General features: G+C 31.0%; 1 protein-coding gene across 1 annotated transcript; it reads left to right on the top strand.

Moving 5' to 3' along the window:
- The first annotated feature begins 6,073 nt into the window (after positions 1-6,073).
- Positions 6,074-10,711, top strand: LOC139848339 (uncharacterized). The gene is made up of 13 exons (XM_071838068.1): positions 6,074-6,279; positions 7,087-7,120; positions 7,547-7,595; positions 7,711-7,853; positions 8,161-8,194; positions 8,282-8,406; positions 9,085-9,151; positions 9,260-9,359; positions 9,453-9,616; positions 9,800-9,846; positions 9,946-10,023; positions 10,141-10,207; positions 10,382-10,711. The coding sequence occupies exons 2-13, from the start codon at positions 7,088-7,090 to the stop codon at positions 10,501-10,503; spliced, it is 1,029 nt and encodes a 342-aa protein (XP_071694169.1). The 5' UTR covers positions 6,074-6,279; position 7,087; the 3' UTR covers positions 10,504-10,711.
- The last annotated feature ends 11,580 nt before the right edge of the window (positions 10,712-22,291 follow it).

The raw sequence follows: 22,291 nt of genomic DNA, 5'->3' as shown, positions 1-22,291 counted from the left end.
TTAAAAGTTGTCACGAGCAGGGAACGGTCAAACTTTATGTTGGATTTGTATAATTCATCAGACAATAATCGATGTAATTGATAATATTGATAGAAAGTCGAATGGATTCACTCCAATATAATCGAATCAATTGGATTTGTGGGGTTGATTTGATTGAATTAATCACGGATAAACAGAGTTAAAAGAAGAAGAAACAAAAATTTCGAAAGGGACATAAAACAGATTATTATCCATGATATCTGATTCCATATTCTATATATATATATATTATATTAAGTTTAATAATTAATAAACATAATTATAAACATTTTAATAATAATATTACGGTTTATATTATTAATAATTATAAAAATAATAAAAATAATGATATTAATGACAATGTTATTATTAATATAACATATCAGTATTATTACATAATTTTCCTAATATAATGGAACATTACAAATTTCTATATATAATATTTCTAATTTATTTATATTACAACAATTACTTAAATAATTATGTGTATATACAAATTACATATCTTAACCTAAAGTTTTTAAGTATATAAATATTAGTTAGTAATTTCGTTAAAAATAATAAAACGAGGAATTCCAAATAATGTAATTAAAGTTTTTTTTATGATTATATATTTTATAAAATACTATATATATAATTATCATCTTACATGTCTTTATTACATGAATGAATATACTACATACAAACTTTTAAGCAAATAATTTAACATCATTATATATATATATATATATATATATATATATATATATATATATATATATATATATATATATATATATAATATAATTACAAATAATATTCATATATATCTATATCTATATATGTACATATAAATTAATGGTATTCATTACATTGTATATTATTTTACATATTTAATTATATTTTATCATTATCTATTATTATATATACATACATTTATATATATATATATATATATATATATATATATATATATATATATATATATATATATATTACATATTTATTTACAAACAATTGTTCGTGAATCGTTCAGGAGTAGTCAAGGGGTAATTGATTACATAAACATAGTTCCAAAAATTTCGAGACTCAACATTATAGACTGTGTTTATCGTGTCGGAACATTAAATCGTATAAAGATTAAGTTTAAATTTATTCGGAAATTCCCGGGTCGTCACATACGTATCAATATTGAGATTCAATATTGCAGGAAAAGTACATAGACGCAACAGAGATGATAAACACTAGATTGACCTCACGAGCATACCCATGAACCATACCCATCACGTCCATAGCGATAACCCATAATTTCCTTAGCTCTATCCCGTTCACAAAACCCGTTTTGAAATAACCCGAACATGACTTCGTCGTATTATTTTATGTATAATATTAGTAATAATACTACTAATAATAATAGTACGGTTAATAATAATATTAATCTTAATAATAATAATAAATATAATAATAATAATATATATAAATTTTACGGAGTACTGAAATTAGAGAGATAGATTGGATGATGGTTCGACAGAAAAAATGCGAGATTTATACCCAAATCCTGAAACTGGCACCTCCGCACGTGCGGAGTTTTTGTGCCTATATGCTCCGCGAGTGCGGAGCTCCCCTGTCCAGCTCATTCCCAATGATTTCAATGCTGCCGACGGTTTATATATTTATTTAATATATAATATATTTAATTTATATAATTAATTATATATTATATTATATTTACGTGCATAGTTAACCTATAATTTTAGTTCTAATGACTCGTACGTTGTCACTCGACTTATGTCCTAGTTCCAGTTTTTCAAACGCATATTCGTACGCTTAGAAAACTAGCTCTTTATGTTACGCGACGTGTACCTATTATATATAATTAAACTTAATCATCTATAACTTATATTACCCAAAGTATAACTTCTTTATTTGAGTGTTGTGGTCATTTGCTTCTATAAATCAATGTCTTGTAGTTTATTAAAATACGTTAAATAAAATTGAAACGTATTTATACATTAACGCATTGTAAAATATATATATCTATATATATATCTCTATATATATATATATATATATATATATATATATATATATATATATATATATATTATATATATATATATATATTCTTATTTAAAAAATATAATTTTTGTACATCTTATAATTTAATAATATAACGTTTAGTTTTTCAAAGCTAATTTTATTTCAAAAATTGTTTACGTAATAGAAATATTATATCGTATCACATTTACGTTTTTGAAACATATATATATATATATATATATATATATATATATATATATATATATATATATATATATATATATATATATATATATATATATATATATATATTTATATATATATATATATATAATTTATAATACAAAGCTTTAATTAAGTTCTTTAAAACTTATGAACAAATTATCTTATAAAACGTTTTACTAATGAAGTTCTTTTTAGAAATGTTTTTGTATGTTTGAAATAATATTAAATAAATATGAAAACTTTGTTTTTCCCAAAACTAAATATATTTAAAAATCATTTTACTAAACTGGTTATAATAGTAGAATTTGTTATATCGTAAAACGTTTTATAAAAGTAAGATTAAATATACTCTTAATAGGTTTCAAGTTTTTAATTTAACGTTTGTTGGTGAAACGGAATATAAAGTCCAAAGGTTAGATAAACGTATAAAATCATCTTAATGTAAACCGTCGATATCCAACGTCTAAGTTATTTACATTTCTCGTTCCAACTTTAAGATGAAAGTTAAGATAGTTATCTTATTAAAATCACGAGGAAAATGTTGTATAACATGAATTGAAAATCAAATAGAAATCTCTACTAACTCTTGTCTAGTTTCCGTTAATTGACACTTTGTTCTTATATGTAATTTACTTTACCAATTATTCTGAATATCGTTAAAAAGGAAAGGTTTCCTAAATCAACGTGGACCTCTCAACAGAGACTCGTAATCATAATTCAATGTATCTGATAACTCAATCATTTGATATTATCTTATAATTCCATCTATAGACACATTGAAACAAATACGTTCATGTAAAGTATTATACGTCTAATACTTTGTTAATGTTTTCAAGTTATAATATATATACACATATACATATATAATCATACCCGTTCATATAATGGTTCGTGAATCATTGGAATTTGGTCGAGGTTAAATGAATGTATGAACATATTTTAAAATCCTTGAGATTTAACTTAACAAACTTTGCTTATCGTGTCGGAATAATATAAGGATAAAGTTTAAATTTGTTCGGAAATTTCCGGGTTGTCACACATGCTTCCATCGAACTATTTACTGCTACTGTTTTCCTCTTGTTTCTTCTTCAACTGGAACACCATCATCATCACTAGCACTACCTTAAATCGACCCAAACCACCCTTAATCACCATCATTTATATCGATCATCATTAACAAAAATTAACAAGAACCATAACAAAGAACCATTACCCGATCACTGTTCTGTTTCGATCTTCAACCAAAATCGATCATCTGCTCATCTTGATTTTGATCGAATAAAGAACAATCAAAACCATTGTTGTTACCCTAAATAAAAAAAAAAAAAACCACCAAGAACACCATTTATTACTATATACGTTTGATCAAATTAAAAAGTACAGAATAGATATATAGAGAGACGAATGAATTAAGGGAATATAAATTAACTGATTACTTACTTAATCACTTGATGAACTGATTCCTTAATCCATTGATGATGATGACGATTAACGATGATGATAAAAGGCTGATGAGGACAATGAACGACGATGATGATAAATCGATGACCTACTAAGCGTTGATCGTTTTTTTTTATTAACGAATTGAAGAACACTTGAACCATGATTTTTCTCCTGCGAGTGTGTTTATCCTATCTTCGATCTTTTTGAGCCGTCATTAAACACAGACCCCTCTTTATTAGGTAGCTTTTTATTATTAATATTAATATTATTATTATTATTATTTATATCATTATTATTATAAATATAATTATTATTATTATGATTATCTAACTAGTATTGTTAATATCATTATTATTAAAAATATCAATTTTTATATAAACTATCATTATTATTATTTTAGTATTTTTATTAGAATTATTATCATCATTAGTAAAATTATTAATATTTTAATCATTAATATTATTATTATTATTATTATTATTATTATTATTATTATTATTATTATTATTATTATTATTATTACTACTACTACTACTACTACTACTACTACTACTACTACTAATGTTATCATAATCACTAATATTATTATTATTATTAGTAATTATTATTAATTATTAACACCTACATTAATAGAATAAAATACTACTAATATTACTTTCATATTAACAATATTATTACAACAAATAAATATTTATTATATAAGAATACATTATTTATAAATACCATAATATTACATATAATTATATTTTAACATTTTTTTTATATTTACATTTTACATATAATAAATTATTGATATTTAATATAATACTATTCACATATATATACAACTATATAAATATTAATTATTTTAAATTAAATATATAAGATATATAAGTTAAGAATAAATTGTTCGATTACAATTATATGTATTAATATATATATCTGATATAGGTTCGTGAATCCGAGGCCAACTCTGCATTGTTCAGTTTCGTCATATGTATTTTTACTACAAAATACATTATTGTGAGTTCATTTGATTCCCCTTTACTCTTTACATTTTTGGGACTGAGAATACATGCGCTGTTTTTACAACTGCTTTATTAAATGCTTTTGAAATATATTTTGAACTGCGAATACATGAAATGCTTTTATAAATGTTTGACGAGATAGACACAAGCAAAACATTCCTCGAATGAATTATTATGCAGACAGAAGTTCTGCGAATTATTATTGAATTATGTGAACATGATAATTGCCACCATTGAATTATGTGGACATGATAATTGCCACCATTGAATTATGTGGACATGATAATTGCCACCAATTGATGTGAATGTTATGTATCGAGAGAATGATTTTTATACACAGGTTATGTGTATTATATTTTGTACACGAGATATGTGTACGGTTACTAAGATTTATGAAAAAGGATTTCGTACACGAGAAAGGTGTACTGTATTTAAAAGATATCGCATGTACATTACAGGTGGGTATAGGATTCGGGCCCATTTGTACCATGCAGCATTTAAATCTTGTGGTCTATCAAAATGATGAATTTTATTGTTTATGATAAACTTATGAACTCACCAACCTTTTGGTTGACACTTGAAAGCATGTTTATTCTCAGGTATGAAAGAAATCTTCCGCTGTGCATTTGCTCATTTAAAGATATTACTTGGAGTCATTAATGGCATATTTCAAAAAGATGTTGCATTCGAATCGTCGAGTTCATCAAGAATATTATTAAGTCATTTATAGTTGGATATATTATGAAATGGTATGCATGCCGTCAACTTTCGATGTAAAGAAAGTTTGTCTTTTAAAAACGAATGCAATGTTTGTAAAATGTATCATATAGAGGTCAAATACCTCGCAATGAAATCAACTATTGTGAATCGTTTATAATCGATATGAACGGGGCATTTCACCCAGCAGGCATGGTATTAGTATTTGGTGGAACCTTGTTTGTGCCATCAACTCCATGAACACGGAACACTAAAAGGTATTATCCCATATCAAACTCTTTATCGCAAATTTGGAAATGGTACCACTAAGAAGTGGATTTTTACTTCAAAATAAGCACGTGTTAATTGAGTACATGTTAATGCTTTTTTTTTTTTTTTTTTTGGAAAGCTAAGAATTCTATTAATAAGATGGACCATTGTACATGTTAATGTTGATGGCGATTATTTGGATTACATTGGACTAACTTTTAGTTGAAATGCAGATAGGGTAGTTGATTCAAAAGACATAATAGATTTTTAAGATTAAAATGAGCGTGTTAATTGATAATGTCATCTTTATTTTTAGGTGGACACGGAGATTTTAAGGTAATCAATGAACCAATTACCGTAACTCGAACTCACTTCAAGAGCATCAACCCCAAGTTCGGAGGTTAACGGCATCTATAAGAGCTTGGTGGAAATGTAGGGACTATTTGGGAAATTTTGTCGATCCTTTTTTACCCAAAAAATGAGCGAGTAACACTACTAGGGTTCTTTAGAAACCCTTATTCTAAACGAGCCGACCTCCTTCCTCTGCTAGAATCAAAAAGCTTCGAGATAACTTTTGAGGGCGAAAGAGATAAGAAGAGAGGTCTGACTATACCTAATTTTCTTATCATCATTTTACGCATTATTTCAATTCTGTTTATCTGCTAAACCCTAGATTTTTTTTTTTTTTTTTTTTTGTGTGTGTGTGTGTGTGTGTGTGTATATGTTTACATGATGATTATGAGGTCTGACTAAACCTAATTTTGTTATCGTTTTACGAAACATTTCTACTCAAATACATTCTGTTTATCTGCTAAACCCTAGTTTTCTTTTGTCTATATTTTACATTTTGTTTATCTGCTAAACCATAGTTTTCTTTTGTGTATATTTTACATTTATTGTTTGTATCAATTTGTAATAAATCGCTGGTAAGAATATAGTTTTATCTTAGTTACATGATCAATCTGTTTTAACCACTAAAGTTAAATGATTCCCAGACTAGTCTCATGTTAATGAATGGATATTTGTTATTGTGCAACTGGATTTGGGTTGTTACCTAATTTACTATAAAATCAGTTGGGTTATAGAGTTGGGGAATATATCTGATTTAAACAAGAGAGATGAGGTTTTGATTTCGAGTGAAGTTATTTTTAAACTTGATTTAAGCATTTTTTTTTATATGTTCTTATTATATTTTACTACATTAATGAGTAACTAATGTGTTTAGTGTGTCTTGTATTAAAATTAAAATGCATTTACTTTAAAAAAAGTGAGTGATACTCGCATATAAGAATAACCTTTCAGTTTGAGCTGTTACAGATAAATTATAAACCAACTTGATTCTTTACTTTGTGTACTTATATGACTTCTGTTGGTATCATAATTAATTATTTCCTAGTGTTTATTACAGGATGCTGTGTTCAAAGCGAAGGGTGTTAATGAAGGTATATATGTCTCATAATAATAATAATTTGGGTAACATGAAAATAATTTTGTACTGATTGATTCCTACTTTTACAGTTACTGATCCAGTCAACTCCAAAACTCCCGAGACGTCACAAACTCTGGTACTAATATTCCGTGACTCCGTCTTCCCATGTTCTTTTATTTTAATTACTAGTATAGATGGCAATTTGGACTGGTTCGGTAACGTGTGAAAACATGTTGGGTTGGGTTGGGTTGATCTAAAACACTTCTTTTATCTAAAATGTATTTATTTTTTAAAAAAAAAGTGAGTTATATTTGCATATAAGACTACCTTTCAGTTTGACCTGTTACAGATATAATACAAACCAACATGATTCTTTATGTACTTATATCAATGACATCTGTTGGTATCATAATTAATTATTTACTATTGTATGTTACAGAATGATGTGATCGTAGAGGAAGGTGTTGATGACTGCGCTGTTGATGAAGGTATATAATATATGTCTCTCATATAATAATAATAATAATAATAATATTAATATTAATATGGGTAAGATGAAAATAATCTGTACTGATTGATTGGCTTTCTTTCTGCTACTTTTAGACCCCGAGGTTGCTAAATCATCCAAGAAGAAGAAGAAGAAGAAAAATAAAAATCGTAAGAAAAATAAAAATCGTAAGAACTCTGAGAGTGGCCGTGGCTCTTCTTTAGAGAAACCTCCACAATTTGATCTTGACAAGGCACCGGTAAGTAATGTTCTGTCTTCTTGCTATGACCTTTTTCAATTTTTGTTATGTTTTGTATTATGTAGTTGGGCTGATGTATTCAATATGCTTTTTATGATGTATTATAGTTTATTATTCATCAGTAAGTAATGTGTTAAAGTATGTCTTATGTCAAAAATAAAATGTATTTATTTTTAAAAAAAGTGAGTTATACTCGCATATAAGACTAACCTTTCAGTTTGACCTGTTACAATAAAATACAAACCAACATTATTCTTTGTGTACTTATATTCAATATGCTTTTTCTGATGATTTACTTCTTATGTAGGGTGTAACTGACAAACAGGATAATCGTACCATCGGTAAGTTTTTATTCTTATATTGACATAATTAGTTGCACATGCATATATCTTGTGTTATACTTATTACAAATATTTGATGATTGACAGGTTTGAGTGAGGATGAACTTTTTGCTCAATTCTACGATGCCGGAATAAGGGCTGGCTTGTTAAGGATGTATACACCGGATAAAGCTAAGAAACAGGCACGCAGGTTGTTCGACTGTGCTTTAGGGGTATGCTATTAAGTACTATTAACTTCAAATATTTTTTTCGTGTAAATTACATCTTACTTATATCATCTGATTCACATTAATATTTGTGTTTGCAACAAATTTAGATTTGCCAATTTTGAATCGTCTTATCTTTGAGTGAAAACATCAAATACGTTTTTATATATTAATATTAATTATAATTATAATTATATTGTTCTTAAGAGGAACTCTGTGTGTCTATATTTTCGTAAGGTTTTCTTTTTTAACATTTTCGCATACAATAGTTTATTTTTTTACCACATACGATTTTTACATTGTTACCAAATTGTTATTTTTTTCTAGTTTTTTTTTTTTGTCAAAACTTGAACTTTAAGAAGCTTTGGCGCTTTGTCTATTGAGCTTAATATTCTTATATCTTAAATATTTAAATGTTGAACCAGTTACTCAAATAGGTTCAATTTTCGCCTTAATGAAACTTATTTTGCTGTGTCATACTAGTTTTGAAGCTTGAAGGTGTCTTATATATTTATTTTCTGTAAGTAAAAGAAAGACTCTTACTCTGAAAAATTAAATGACTACTTATAGTTAAAAACCTGATCCATACATACAATTTACCCTAAATGCATTATCATTTGAAGATACATAAAGATTGATGTCACTTACTGTTGTTATATTTCTGTTGTTTGTGCGTACCTTAAGGAATTGAAAAAATCTGGAAGTTTGGAGTTTGATCTTAAAAACTTGGCTGATACCTTCAAGTTACAAGGTAATATGGCACTTAATATTTCATAGATTTAATAAAGATGGTTAAATAAAAATCTAATAGAATAAAACTTTACTGCATTGACTTATGTACCTTGTTTTTATTATGCAGGTAACAAAGCTATGCAATCTAAGTTGTACCCGGATGCAATTGAGCGTTACAGTGTTGCTATTGCACTTTGTGATGATAATGCTGTCTATTATTGTAACAGGTAATCTAACTTATTTACCCAACCAAACAATTATAGTTTTTTTTTGGGTCTAAATTACTTGTTTTCTGTGAATGGGTACTTTTACATTTACAGAGCAGCTGCTTACACTGAGACTAAACAGTATACAAAAGCAATCAATGACTGTAATAAGGCGATTGAAATCGACCCATCATACATCAAAGCTTTTAGTCGTTTAGGTTATCTGTACTATGCTCAAGGGAATTACAGTTATGCTATCCATAAAGGCTTTAAGAAAGGTCTGTTTTTATTATATTTCAAAAAATTGTAACATCAAAATATGAAATATTATTCTTTTAATTATTTAATGGAGCATTTTTTTAGTAACTGGGAATTATTATTATTATTATGTGAAGGTTGTTAAACGGTTGTATATATTAATATTAATTATCATTATATTATTCTGGTATTCATGCATGCAGCCTTGCAATTGGATCCTGAGAATGAATCAATGAAAGGAAATATCGAGGTTAGTAGTACATCCTTCGGTTTGATTAATTAAATTAATTATTATATAGTTTTCTTTTTGCGTATGTGATATATTCGGTTTTTTTTTTCATGCTTATAGGCAGCTGAGCAAAAAATCTTGGAAGAGCATAATAGGGCGAGCTATCCTCAGTTTGATCTTAATGATTATCCATTCGCAGTTTGTCTTTTTCTCATAATTTTTTCAACTTCTTATTTTAATTATTTGTATATGTATTTCGGATGATGTCTTCAATATGCTTTTTCTGATGATTTACTTCTTATACTTGTTATGTAGAGGGAAGAGGACCGACAGATGATGAAAATGGTCAATGAATATAATCGTCGTAATCACGCCATCATTGGTAAGTTTTGATTCTTGTATTTGTTAATATGTTATCCAGATCCTCCCATGTCAACATATAAAGTTAGAGTGTTCATTCATTTATATATGAACATGCTGATAACATTATTAATTGCACTTTAATAATCTTGAGTTGTATAAATGAATTGAATTTGAATGTATTTATAATTGACAGCTCAGCAGAAACTCACTGAAGAGGGACAAAGGGTTAGTGATGACCAATTAAAGAACCTTATTGATGCTATGAGATCTATAGGTCAGACACAAATCAACAACAACAACTCTAATGGAAACTAAACGCCATGATGTGGATTATTAGTATGTTAATGTAGTAGTAAGTTCCTCCAAAGTACTAATACTAACTGGTTTTGAATCCTCAGTATTAACTGTGTAATCATTTGGTGGAAACTTAACATCCCGTCATGCCTTTGAAACTACGTTTCTTTGTTCAGAATATGTTAATTTCAGTAGGTTTTGTTTAGCTAAATTATGGTAATAGTTGCATATGGGTTATGTTGGGAGTAAATTTGTAGTCTCTATATAATCTCTGCTTACTATTTCTACTTTAATCTTAATATTTTATATTTTATATGGAGTATATTAGGGACGAGACCGGTACTGGAACCGTAATGTGCTGAAACTGCTAATACCGATACCTTATTTTCACAATTTCAAGAACTGTAAAAGCGGTACCGGCTTTGGTTCGGTACCGGTTTTCTTCGGTATTATACCTCTAAGTACCGAAATATCATATAGTCATTATGTTCACAATTAGTTCATGTATCCAATGTAGATGTTAGCATTTTATTCAAAATATGATTGCAGAAACTTGCTTTAGTTTCTTTTGTACGCTTAGTTACATAAGGTATTAATCATCCTTGATTAGTTGATGGGAAATTTGTTTGAAAATGATTGAACTTTCACTAAATTTTTATTGTATGCATTCAACTTTCAGATTGTCTATTGTATAAGTCATGACTTGCATACAATTAGTTAGATGCGTAGGATAGGAATTTGATGAAAGTTCAGTTCATTTTCAAACAATTTTCCCATTACCTTAATAATGATTTTTCAACCTACTATTTAACCTACCATTTTAAGATCACGACATTGTCTCACACTATTTCTCTCTCTACCAGGAATCTTAAATCTTTCATGTGTCATTATATTATTATATTAGGTAGGTTAAATTGTAGATTGAATTGGTACGTTGATAAATCATTATCCTAGAGAATCTCTCTTATTCTAAGTGATCATCTGTCATCTCTTTGAATGCCACAACTGTTCATAAGAAAGCAATATTGTAAATTTTTGTTAAATATAGTATTTCTTACTGTATTATATTAACCAAAAGAAACCCGGTGATGTTGGTTTAGGCCATGCGTTATCCCGATTTCTATGTTCAATAGTCAAACATTTTTTAAAACTACTTGATCGGTTAAATATCAAGAATTATATTTGGACCAGTTTAAAAAACTTATCCATTTCGACTCAAAACTTCGTTATCCAAACCGAGCCAACCTGGATTGTTTGCCTGTAACACCCCAAATATTTAAGGTACCAATTTATGAAAATTTAATAATAATTTATTATGTTCTAGCATTTATCTAGTAAAATAAATTGGTAATAAATAAGGCTTGTTAGTTAAAGTTATGAAGGACTAGAGGTGCAAGTTAGCTTAAGGACCATCACAAACTAGTTTATGGTGGGGATAGTAGAAAGTGCAAAAAGGGTAAAGATAATTGAGTTGAGTTAAATGATAAAAGAAAATGCTGAAAATTGAATAAGTGAGTGTGTTTGTGTGTTTTTTTTGGAACGGCAATTATATTAAAAGAAAACTAGCAAGAAGCTAGACAAAAACAAAAATGAAACAATAAATTACAAAGGGCATAGAAGCCAATCATTCCATGACGGAGCAATTTTGCTTCTAGCTTTTAACCAAGAATAGGAAGACAAACGGATACTATCAAATAAGTCAGTTCTCTTAATCGTGTTAGAGCCAAAGAGGTTGTCATTTCTGAAGCGCCAAATCCACCACATTGTTGTGACAAAGATACAAAATAGACGGGACTTAGAAGCCGAAGGAGCTGCGAAGTAATCAAGCCAAGTAAACAGATCTTCTAAGCCACATTGTTGTGTGTTGAGAGTCACGACCAAGAAGAAGAAGAAGAAGAAGGGAAGAAACCCTTCAAAAATTTAAAGAATTAGTCACATGCAAACACGAATTGAAGTAGTCTTGAGTGTATAAATCATAATAGCAAGGTGCAAATCTTCAATTTCTTCTTCATTTGTGCATAATTAGGGTTCTTAAATCCTAAAAGCTAAGGTATGAACTTCTAGTCTTATCCTTCACAAATTGGTTGTGTTTCAAGAGAAATTTTAGTTAAATGAGTTGTTATATGTTGTGATTGTGCATCATTCAAGCTTAAAACTAATTTAAATGATGTTTGAGTGCAAGTTCATGTATGAACTTGCTACAAGTGATTTCATTTTGAAAAATGGTGATTTTAAGAGTTGTTAATTGTCATTATGAGTTTGTGCAAACCAAGTGTTTGATGAAAGGCTTGAATGAGAGATAAGTTCATATATTGTATGTTACAAATTAGAGAAAATGAATGTTAAAAAGTATGACATTAGTTGTTGAAATGGAAAGTGCTAAGCTAAATTTAATGAATATAAGAATTTGAAATGTTATAAGTATTCAAGTGATGTGGTGAAAAAGGGTTTAAGCAAGATTAAGTCTTGAGTGTTAAGTGAATGAAAGCGAAAGTAAATGCTTATGAGGTTAAACTTGTTTGAATGTAATGTGATAGCTTGATTAAGTAAATGATGAGACTAGCTCTTTTATAGGTGCTATTCAAGACAAAGGAGCTTCAAGCAATCAAGGAAGTACATTTGGTCAAGGTGAGTTTATATGGGGTAACTTGGGCGGGTCAAACGTGACTTAGTGCTTCCGGATTGCATCCGTGCAAGAGGGTGACGAATAAGTTCACTAGGTTGTTAGCTTAGACGCTACTACTAGGCTTGCCTAGTAATAGAGTCTATGTTTTGATCTTTTTAGCTTAAGCATAAACTCTAGGTTCGCCTAATGTTTATGCTTATGGTATGATTCTAGCTTAGACGCATCGTTGTCTATGTTTTATGATATGATTTAGAGTTAGCTTAGGCATATGCGTATGCCTATGGTTGTGAATAGCTTAGCCACAATTACTAGGTCGAACTTAGTAAGTTGTGTCTACGGAAGAGTAATGAGCTCGGATCCGATAATAGTAAGCAGCCTTCGGGTTGAAAGGCTATGTTTAAGTTATTTGCTTATGACTTTATATGTTAAGCGTTTCCATTTTACTCGCCTATAACTCACTAAGCATGAAAGTTTACCCTTATGTTATGTTTATGTTTTGATAGGATCGAAAGGACACCGAAAAGGTAAGGAGCCTATTTGAAGATAGCGGAGCATTGGTCATATAGTAAGTGGTAGTGCAAGTCCCCATTTTGAATCTAGCTCTATTAAAACCGCTTATCGACGCCAAGGCTTTTTGTACTCATAAACTATGTTCATTTTGAAATTTGGGTCAAAACGATATGTTGAAGTTGTGTAATTGGGTCGTGCGTGACCAAATGATCTTTGTAACTCTTAATTATGTTGGAAATTGATTAATTAAGTTTGTTAATGTATTATGTTGGTAAAATGGTGTTGTGTGATGTTAATTATTGCAAAAGTGTGATTTTAAAGCAAGTTAAAGTTCAGCATCAGCAACAGCACAGGGCCGCGTCGCGGGTCCCTTAGCCGCACCGCGCCTTCTAGTGTATTTTGGTTACAGAAGTTTTGAGCAAAACTGACCTGCAGTTTCATAGCCTGGCCGCGTCGCGGCTCATGCCTGAGTGGTCAACTTTTATGTAAAAAAAAAAAATTATCGTTTAAGGGCGCTATATTGCCAGGTATAATGTAATAACACTTAGGATACTTATAAACCATATCAAGAATTATATTGACGGTAACTTGTAGAGTTTTTTGTTTGTATCTTATCTGGTATTCATTTGTTAGAAAACCTTGTATCTAGGTCTATATACACTAGACCAAGGTCATATAATATATAAGTACATTACATAACATATTGCAAACGAAATGTCGAGGTTTATAATACGTACTGTATTTAATTAGGGGCGGAGCCAGAAATTTAAGATAGGGGAGGCTTACTTAGTTATTCGACTTACGAATTCAATAAAGTTCAAGTTTAATATATTCCTACTAACAAGTAGACAAAAGAAATTAATATACAATGACGACAATCTTCGATTATTTTGCACAAAGAAGCAAATCTTCAAAGTTGCACATTATTCATTTTTTAAGATGAATCTTCCTGTTCGGTTATATAAAACTTTATTGTTTTTTTTGCAAAAAAAAAAAAAATAAATAAATAAAATAAAAAAAATAAAATAAAAAAAATAATAATAAGAAAAATAAACATAAACAATAAAATTTATATTTCCCTATCAATTTCATATGACTTCACCTAACTATCAAATTTATTACTCCCTATCAATTCCATAAGGGGAGTGATATGTACACAACCAACATTTATTATGTACACAACCATGGTGTTTTACAGTATTGTACAGTACAACAGTGTAAAGCACCATGATTGTGTACATAACAAAAGTAGGTTGTGTACATATCATCATCCATTCCATAACCCAACCATGTACATCACAAGAAATAAAAATATAAACTCCTTGAATAATGAGCCAGATTTTATTTCAAAATAAAACTTAGTTAATATAATTGGACTTGGATAAGTTAGGCCAAATTTATATTACTATTACGTACATTAATTGATGGGGGCTTGATCAAAAAATAATTATATTGACTACTACATGCTCACTGCACTTGGGCCTGATGGGGGAGGCCCAACACCCTCCTGCCCCTCCCCTAGCTCCGCCATTGTATTTAATAATTCTACCGATTTTCTTGGTGCACAACTCTTTTTATTTATTAAAAAAATAAAATTACAAATTAAATAAAACGTAATTAATATTATAGAAAATTGGACCATGTCCCGTTATCCAACCTGACTCATTTGGACCCGTTTAAAAAACTTATCCATTTCGACTCAAAACTGTATTGATGCGTTACCCAATTCGACACAACCTGAACTGTTTGGCAGGTATAATGTAAATGCATGGGAACATAGCACTTAGGATAGTTATTTCCACCACTAAAGAAGTTTCACATACAACCACTCATTCAAAAAAAAAAATTGATAACGTGCCAGTTAAAAAAAAGGAAGCAGCTGCTTATACGGAGTTGGCAAAACATTTCAACATGATCTTATGGTTTGTGAAGTGATTGTTATTATATCATCATGTTGACACACTATTAAATTACTTTTACACAAAGTAGGTTTACTTAGTAAAGTAGCATTATTATTTTTGGTGAAAAGTACTCAATAAAGTAGTTAATCTACACAAATTTATATGGACTGTCAGCCTACGACGCATTGATTGCAACAATTAAAATGCATGTTAATGTTAATTATTTTACTCCGACTTCAGATATTCAATGCACACCATATATTTGCAATGAGCTCAAGCAAAACATTGCAGTTGTTTTGAGATGGGAGAATTATACAGCAAGCATTTTTATTGAAGTATCACACATATAACATAACCCAATACGGTGATTATGCAAGAAAAACTATAGTTATTAGCCAAATTTCACACCAGGTTCCAAAGTCATCAACAATACTTTTACAGCAATTACAACTTGTTTTTTTTAACGACGATTTTTTGGCAAGAGTAGATCATTTATTTCAACGACCCTCATCATTTACACGTAACACACATGTTCGGGCGGAAACCCGAACCTATTCGACGGTACCCGGGAACACATCCATTCGGGCAGTATTATGGGTAGAGGTCCGTGAAAGAATCGGGTAAAACTTCCCTATAGGGTCAATATATACCATCATTATTGGTGTTCAATTGATTTAAAGAAAATATGTCATCCCTAAGGATCGAACTCATGACCTCTCCCTGTCCCATGACAACTTGTAGTTAAGGAAATTAACCACATCTATGCAACGACAAAATAAAATCACCAGACCACTTAAAACAGCTAGTAACAAAGTCTTGCAGATTAAGGGAACCAAATCTTTCATCTTCATATAAGGTTACCATCACAATATAGCCAATCACTAAATAGCAATATAGCATGACAAAAACCTTCCTAACTATTCATTTTTTATTTTTTTATTTTTTTTTACAGCCAAAGAATAAAATTATATATAAAATAAAACGATCCCTAGCAAGGCGCTAAGGGATGATTACAAGGGCATAGAAAGCCATAAGTTCCAATTAGAAACTAAATGACTTCTATTTTTAATCCAACGAAAAGAAAAAATTCTAATTACATCGAATAAACTACTTATAGAACAAAAAGAATCATGAAAGACAATGCCGTTTCTGAATCGCCAAATTGCCCATAAAGTAGTGATAGTCACCGCAATAATCCGTTTCTTTAAGATACCCGATAAATTAACGCCTTCAAACCATACCACAAACGAGTCCCAAGAAGAAAACTGGGGCAACCCGCAACCGAGCCATAACGAAATTTTAAGCCACAAATCACGAGCAATATTGCAGCCGAATAAAAGGTGATCCCTCGTCTCAATATCATCATTACAAACCGGGCAAAACATGATGGAGCTTAAGATGCACATGTATCAGCAAAAGAAGGCAATCTAACATTGTCCAGATAAAGTTCTAACTACCTTAAAGAATGTATACATGAATGGATTGAGCAAACTGTGTTCTTAAATTTAATTTTATTTATTTAGACTTAATATATGATGTACAATCTTGAAATAATTAAAATTTAAGTACATCATACATCATATTGAAATAAATTAAATTTAAGTACATCATATATTAAATTTAAATAATTTAAATTAAATTGATTATGGGATAAACAGCATCATATATTACAAGTACTCAGTTTAGTTAAGATTAAAAAAAGATAAAATTTATAAAAATATAAATTATTTACTGTGATTAATTAATTTTTTAAATTTAAGTAATAAAAGAAAAATATAAAGATTAAGTTTATAAAAATTATAAATTAATTATTGTGTTTAATTATTTTTAAAATTTTAAAATATTTTACATTAAATTTAAGTAATAAAAGAAAAATATGAAGTTATGATGTGGTTCAGTGGTTGGTGGTGTTAAAATACAATGCAAATTTGGTATTAGTAGATGTATATATGTAAAATATCTAGATATTAATATGTATAAGAAAATATCTAGAATTTAGAATATGGTAGGAAAAATCTAGAAATATTTGATAGGAAAAATCTAGATATTTGTATGTGTAGAAAATATCTAGATATTTATTCATGGAAATATTTAGTTTCTAGAATGTTCCATGGGGTAGTATAAATATGGGTGATGAGTAGTTCATTTGTGTAAGGTGTGAGTAAGTGAAGTATGAAGTAGAGAAGAAGTAAGAAGTGAAGAAGAGTTAGAAGTAGAAGTTGTGAAGAAGTAAGAGTGTGAGTTGAGTCCATAATATTGTAATTGTTTCTTTGTATTAATAAAAGTGTTCTTTGTTAAGTTTTCCGGTTAAGCCTTAGTTCGTGTTTGAGTTCTTAGTGCACTTGTGTTATTTTTATTATATGGTCGGCTCTGCCGCCTAAGTGATATATGGTCAGTTATACCGCCTGAATGATATATAGTCGACACTGTCGCCTAAATATTATTGTGCACTAAGGATTTATATAATTAAAGGCTAACCAACATCAAAGTGTTGGTCTAGTGAGTGAGTATAACCTAGGTCCTCTATAGTGGGTGTGTTGGGCTCGTCGAAGCTTCCAACAATTTGTATCAGAGCGGGTCGTTCGGGACCATTGCTAGTGGAGGTACTCATCGGTAAACGTTGGACGTTTACATCGTCTTGTTAACACCAAAGCCCTAAGGGAAATTCTGTCAGAGCACAGTTAGGAACTGTGAAAGCTCATCGGTCTGGGACTAAGCTTATTGGACGTTGGACGTCATGATGGCAGATCTTGCAAGTACGAGCAGTGGAATCAAGAGTCTCAATAACCACAACTATGGTTATTGGCGAACTTGTATAGAATCCTACCTACAAGGACAGGATTTATGGGAAATCGTTGCTGGCAATGACACAACGCCTCCACCGAAAGAAAATGCCGAAGCCTTGAGAAAATGGAACATCAAGGCCGGGAAGGCTTTATTTATATTGAAGACTACAATCGAGGAGGATCTATTGGAGCACATCCGTGACGAAAAAACACCAAAGGCAGCTTGGAAAACTTTTGAAAAATTATTTTCAAAAAAGAATGAAGCACGCCTCCAGCTCTTGGAAAATGAGCTTGCGGGTATCTCACAAAGAAGTCTGTCTATTTCTCAGTATTTCACCAAGGTGAAATCTATTTGTCGTGAGATATCTCAAATTGCTCCTGAAGAGAAAGTGAGTGATGCAAGGATGAAGAGAATTATCATCCACGGCTTAAGATCCGAGTATAATGGATTTATAGCCGCTGTGAGAGGATGGCCTACTCAACCATCATTAATAGAGCTGGAGAATTTATTGGCTAATCAAGAGGCATTAGCCAAGCAGATGAATGAAGTAACCATAAAAGACGGAGAAGATGCACTCTTCACCAATAAGAAGAAAGCAACATCTCGAAGACAAGAGGCGATGAAAGAAAGTATGACATATGGGTGGAAGGGTCACCCAAAATCAAAAGGCAACACTTTAGGGGGAGCTCAACAAGGAAGAAGAGATCATCGCCAACAATACGGGGAAAATGATAAGAGAAAGAATGGTGAATGCTTCAATTGTGGCAAGAAGGGTCATTTTGCTCGAGATTGTAGATTACCCAGAAGGCGAACTTTTGAAGGAAATGTGGCCGCTGCAAGAGATGAGAAGAAAGATGTCACATTCGAAGCAACCATTAATGAGGAAACATGGGATGCAGAAGTTGGACTCTCTGTTGAAGCTGACATAGATGATCAAGCTCTTTCAACAACTTTAAAGTCAAAAATAAACTACAAAGATGATTGGGTCATCGATTCTGGGTGCTCAAATCATATGACCAACGATGGGACAAAGCTGCAAGAAATGGAGGATTACAAAGGAAAGAGAGTCGTGTTGACAGTCGACAATTCAAGGTTATCTATTTCTCACATTGGAAAGACAATAATTCCAAATGAAGGTGACTCTCATAAGCTCCAACTCGAGAAGGTGTATCTTGTCCCTGACCTGAAGAAGAATTTACTATCAGTACCACAATTGACAGCAGAAGGGAATTATGTGCTCTTTGGACCAGAAGATGTGTCCGTATTCAAGAGAGTGAAGGTGGTTGGCAATTCAATTATGCAAGGAAGAAGAATAGAGTCGGTCTATGTACTATCTGCTGAAACAACATATGTAGATAAGACTCGAAGAAATGAGACGGCTGATCTTTGGCATGAACGTCTTGGGCATGTGGGCTACAACAAGTTAAAGGAGATGATGGTGAAACACATAGTAAATGGGCTTCCTCAAATTGATATCCGAACAGATACAATATGTGCTGGATGTCAATTTGGGAAAGCTCACCAATTGCCATTCAAGGAGTCACAACATCAGTCCAAGACACCACTAGAGCTCATACACTCAGACGTCTTTGGCCCAGTGAAACAAACATCACTTGGAGGAATGAAGTATATGGTGACATTCATTGATGACTTCTCAAGGTATGTGTGGGTTTACTTCATGAAGGAAAAGTCGGAGACTTTTCAGAAGTTTAAAGAGTTTAAGAAGAAGATAGAAAGTGAGCTCAATAATAAGATTAGGTGCTTGCGCACAGATAATGGAGGAGAATATTTATCAACCGAGTTCAATATCTATCTTGAGAAGCACAAGATCAGAAGGCAATTGACTTGCCCCAATACTCCACAACAGAATGGAGTGGCGGAACGCAAGAATCGTCACCTTGCCGAAACTTGTCGGAGTATGCTTCATGGTAAGAATGTACCAGGCAGATTTGGGCCGAATGTATGAGGACGGCATCGTACGTGATTAACAGACTCCCACAAACAAAGTTGGGATATATTTCACCATATGGAAGATTATGTGTAACATCCCGCCTTTTTCCGTTAAATTTATTTTTAACACCGTCTTTTTTTTTAATAATATCTTTCGTTATTTAAATTCGTAGTTTCCGTTGACTAACGTTCATAATATTCCCGCTATTTAATTATAACATCACTCGATTACTCGGGCGTTTTTAAAATATTCGTTTGGTTAATTCCCGCACCCGACAACAAACTTGAGGGACTAATCTTAGAATTTGGCCAAATGTTTGGTGACTAGTCACCACCTCCCCATCTCATCCATTCATTTTTCCTCTTCTCCATCTACCTCCTTTCTCTCTTCCATTTTTGAACCATAAACACCTAACTCACAAATTCATCATCTAAATCCGATTGGAAAAGCAAACATCAAAACAAATTACATTTTCGTGATCCTCTCTTCATCCTCTTCGATTTGGTACCAATTTCATAGCTTGGGGTAAAGTTTCTAAAAACTCTTGATTTTCTCTAAATTCGTGTTTTTATACTTGAAATGGTGTTAGTTAGTGTCTATGGCTCGTGTGTAACATGAATATATATTTTGTTTGCTCGATTTGTTGTTTTGAGTAACTAGTTTGAACATTTGAAATGGGTTTGCTTAATCTTGCATTTTGGAAGATTAAATGTTGTTTGATTGTTAAAGTTCATGTTTTAATTGTGTTACTAGTATCACTAGCTTCGTTTTGATGCGTAGGTTGATTAAGAAAACTTCAAACACATGATTATTGAATTTTGTGAATTTTGGTTAGGGTTTGATAGACTTTGAAATGAACTTTTGATGCGTTGAATGCTTGTTAATGTTGTTAGTAAGTGTTTAGATGCAATGTATGCTTAATTACCTTCGAAACGGCATATCGTATGTGTAAATTGGATTCCCGAATCATAAAATACGTTTTACGAACTTGAAACTTTGAAAATAAACATTTCTTGATCAATTGATGAGTTTTCGGTTATTGTAATTGATGTTTTTTCTTGTGAAATGTAGTTAATTGCATTCCTTGTCAAAAGAGCTTTCCAATGATATAAGATGCGTATTCTAAGTGTTTACGGTTTGCGTTTTGTGCTAAATTGAATTTTGGATCAAGACTTGAACTTTTGAAACTGACCAGGTACCAGGCCACGCCTAATGTCGCGGCGCGACACCTCTGGCCGCGGCGCGGCAATAGCCGTGTTTGGATTCTGACCTACTTTGTCAAATTTCGAAAAATGTTTGCTATGCTACGCACCTCTGATTCACATGTAACTTGTTCTAACATGCTTATATATGAATAAAAACCTCAGAAAAATAGTTCGGGACCCGACCCGATCCCGTTGACTTTTTCGTTGACTTTGACCAAGTTTGACTTTTAGTCAAACTTAACAAAACACTTATACAATCGTTCTAATCTTATTTTATACTTGATTCTTGCATGAAACTTGACAACGTGATTCACATGCTATATAATCGAGTCGTAATGAGCCATAGGACTAATTGAACACATTTCGCCCGACCTTGTGTCGTAACCGGTTAATTGATACAACTTACTTGTTTAGGTCAAGGCTAAGCAACATTCATGCACACGTTTACTTTGTGAAGTACATTTATACTCGTGCACTCGAGGTGAGATCATAGTCCCATCTTTCAAACAACTTTTATGCTTTAAACTATGGGATGAGAAACATATACGTATCATGCTTTTACACTTTGAACACAAGTACGAAAACAAACATTCCACGTACGGGTTTGAACAAAAAGCCTCAATTCAATTATCATTAGTTACACTTGCAGGGTGTAAACGTGAACTTATATTATGTGATCACATGGGCTTGACGAGCCTCATTCGGACGGTTCGCTACCGTTAGCGGATGAAATATATTTTCGGGTCTAGTGTATGTTCTAACACTACGCAAAGGGTGCAAAACAGTTAAGTTTGATAATTGGGTGCCCGGGATACAAACAACAACTTTG

This window comes from Rutidosis leptorrhynchoides, chromosome 5 (genome assembly GCF_046630445.1).
Source record: "Rutidosis leptorrhynchoides isolate AG116_Rl617_1_P2 chromosome 5, CSIRO_AGI_Rlap_v1, whole genome shotgun sequence".
Lineage (NCBI taxonomy): Eukaryota > Viridiplantae > Streptophyta > Magnoliopsida > Asterales > Asteraceae > Rutidosis > Rutidosis leptorrhynchoides.
This window is presented reverse-complemented; position numbering and strand designations above follow the sequence as displayed.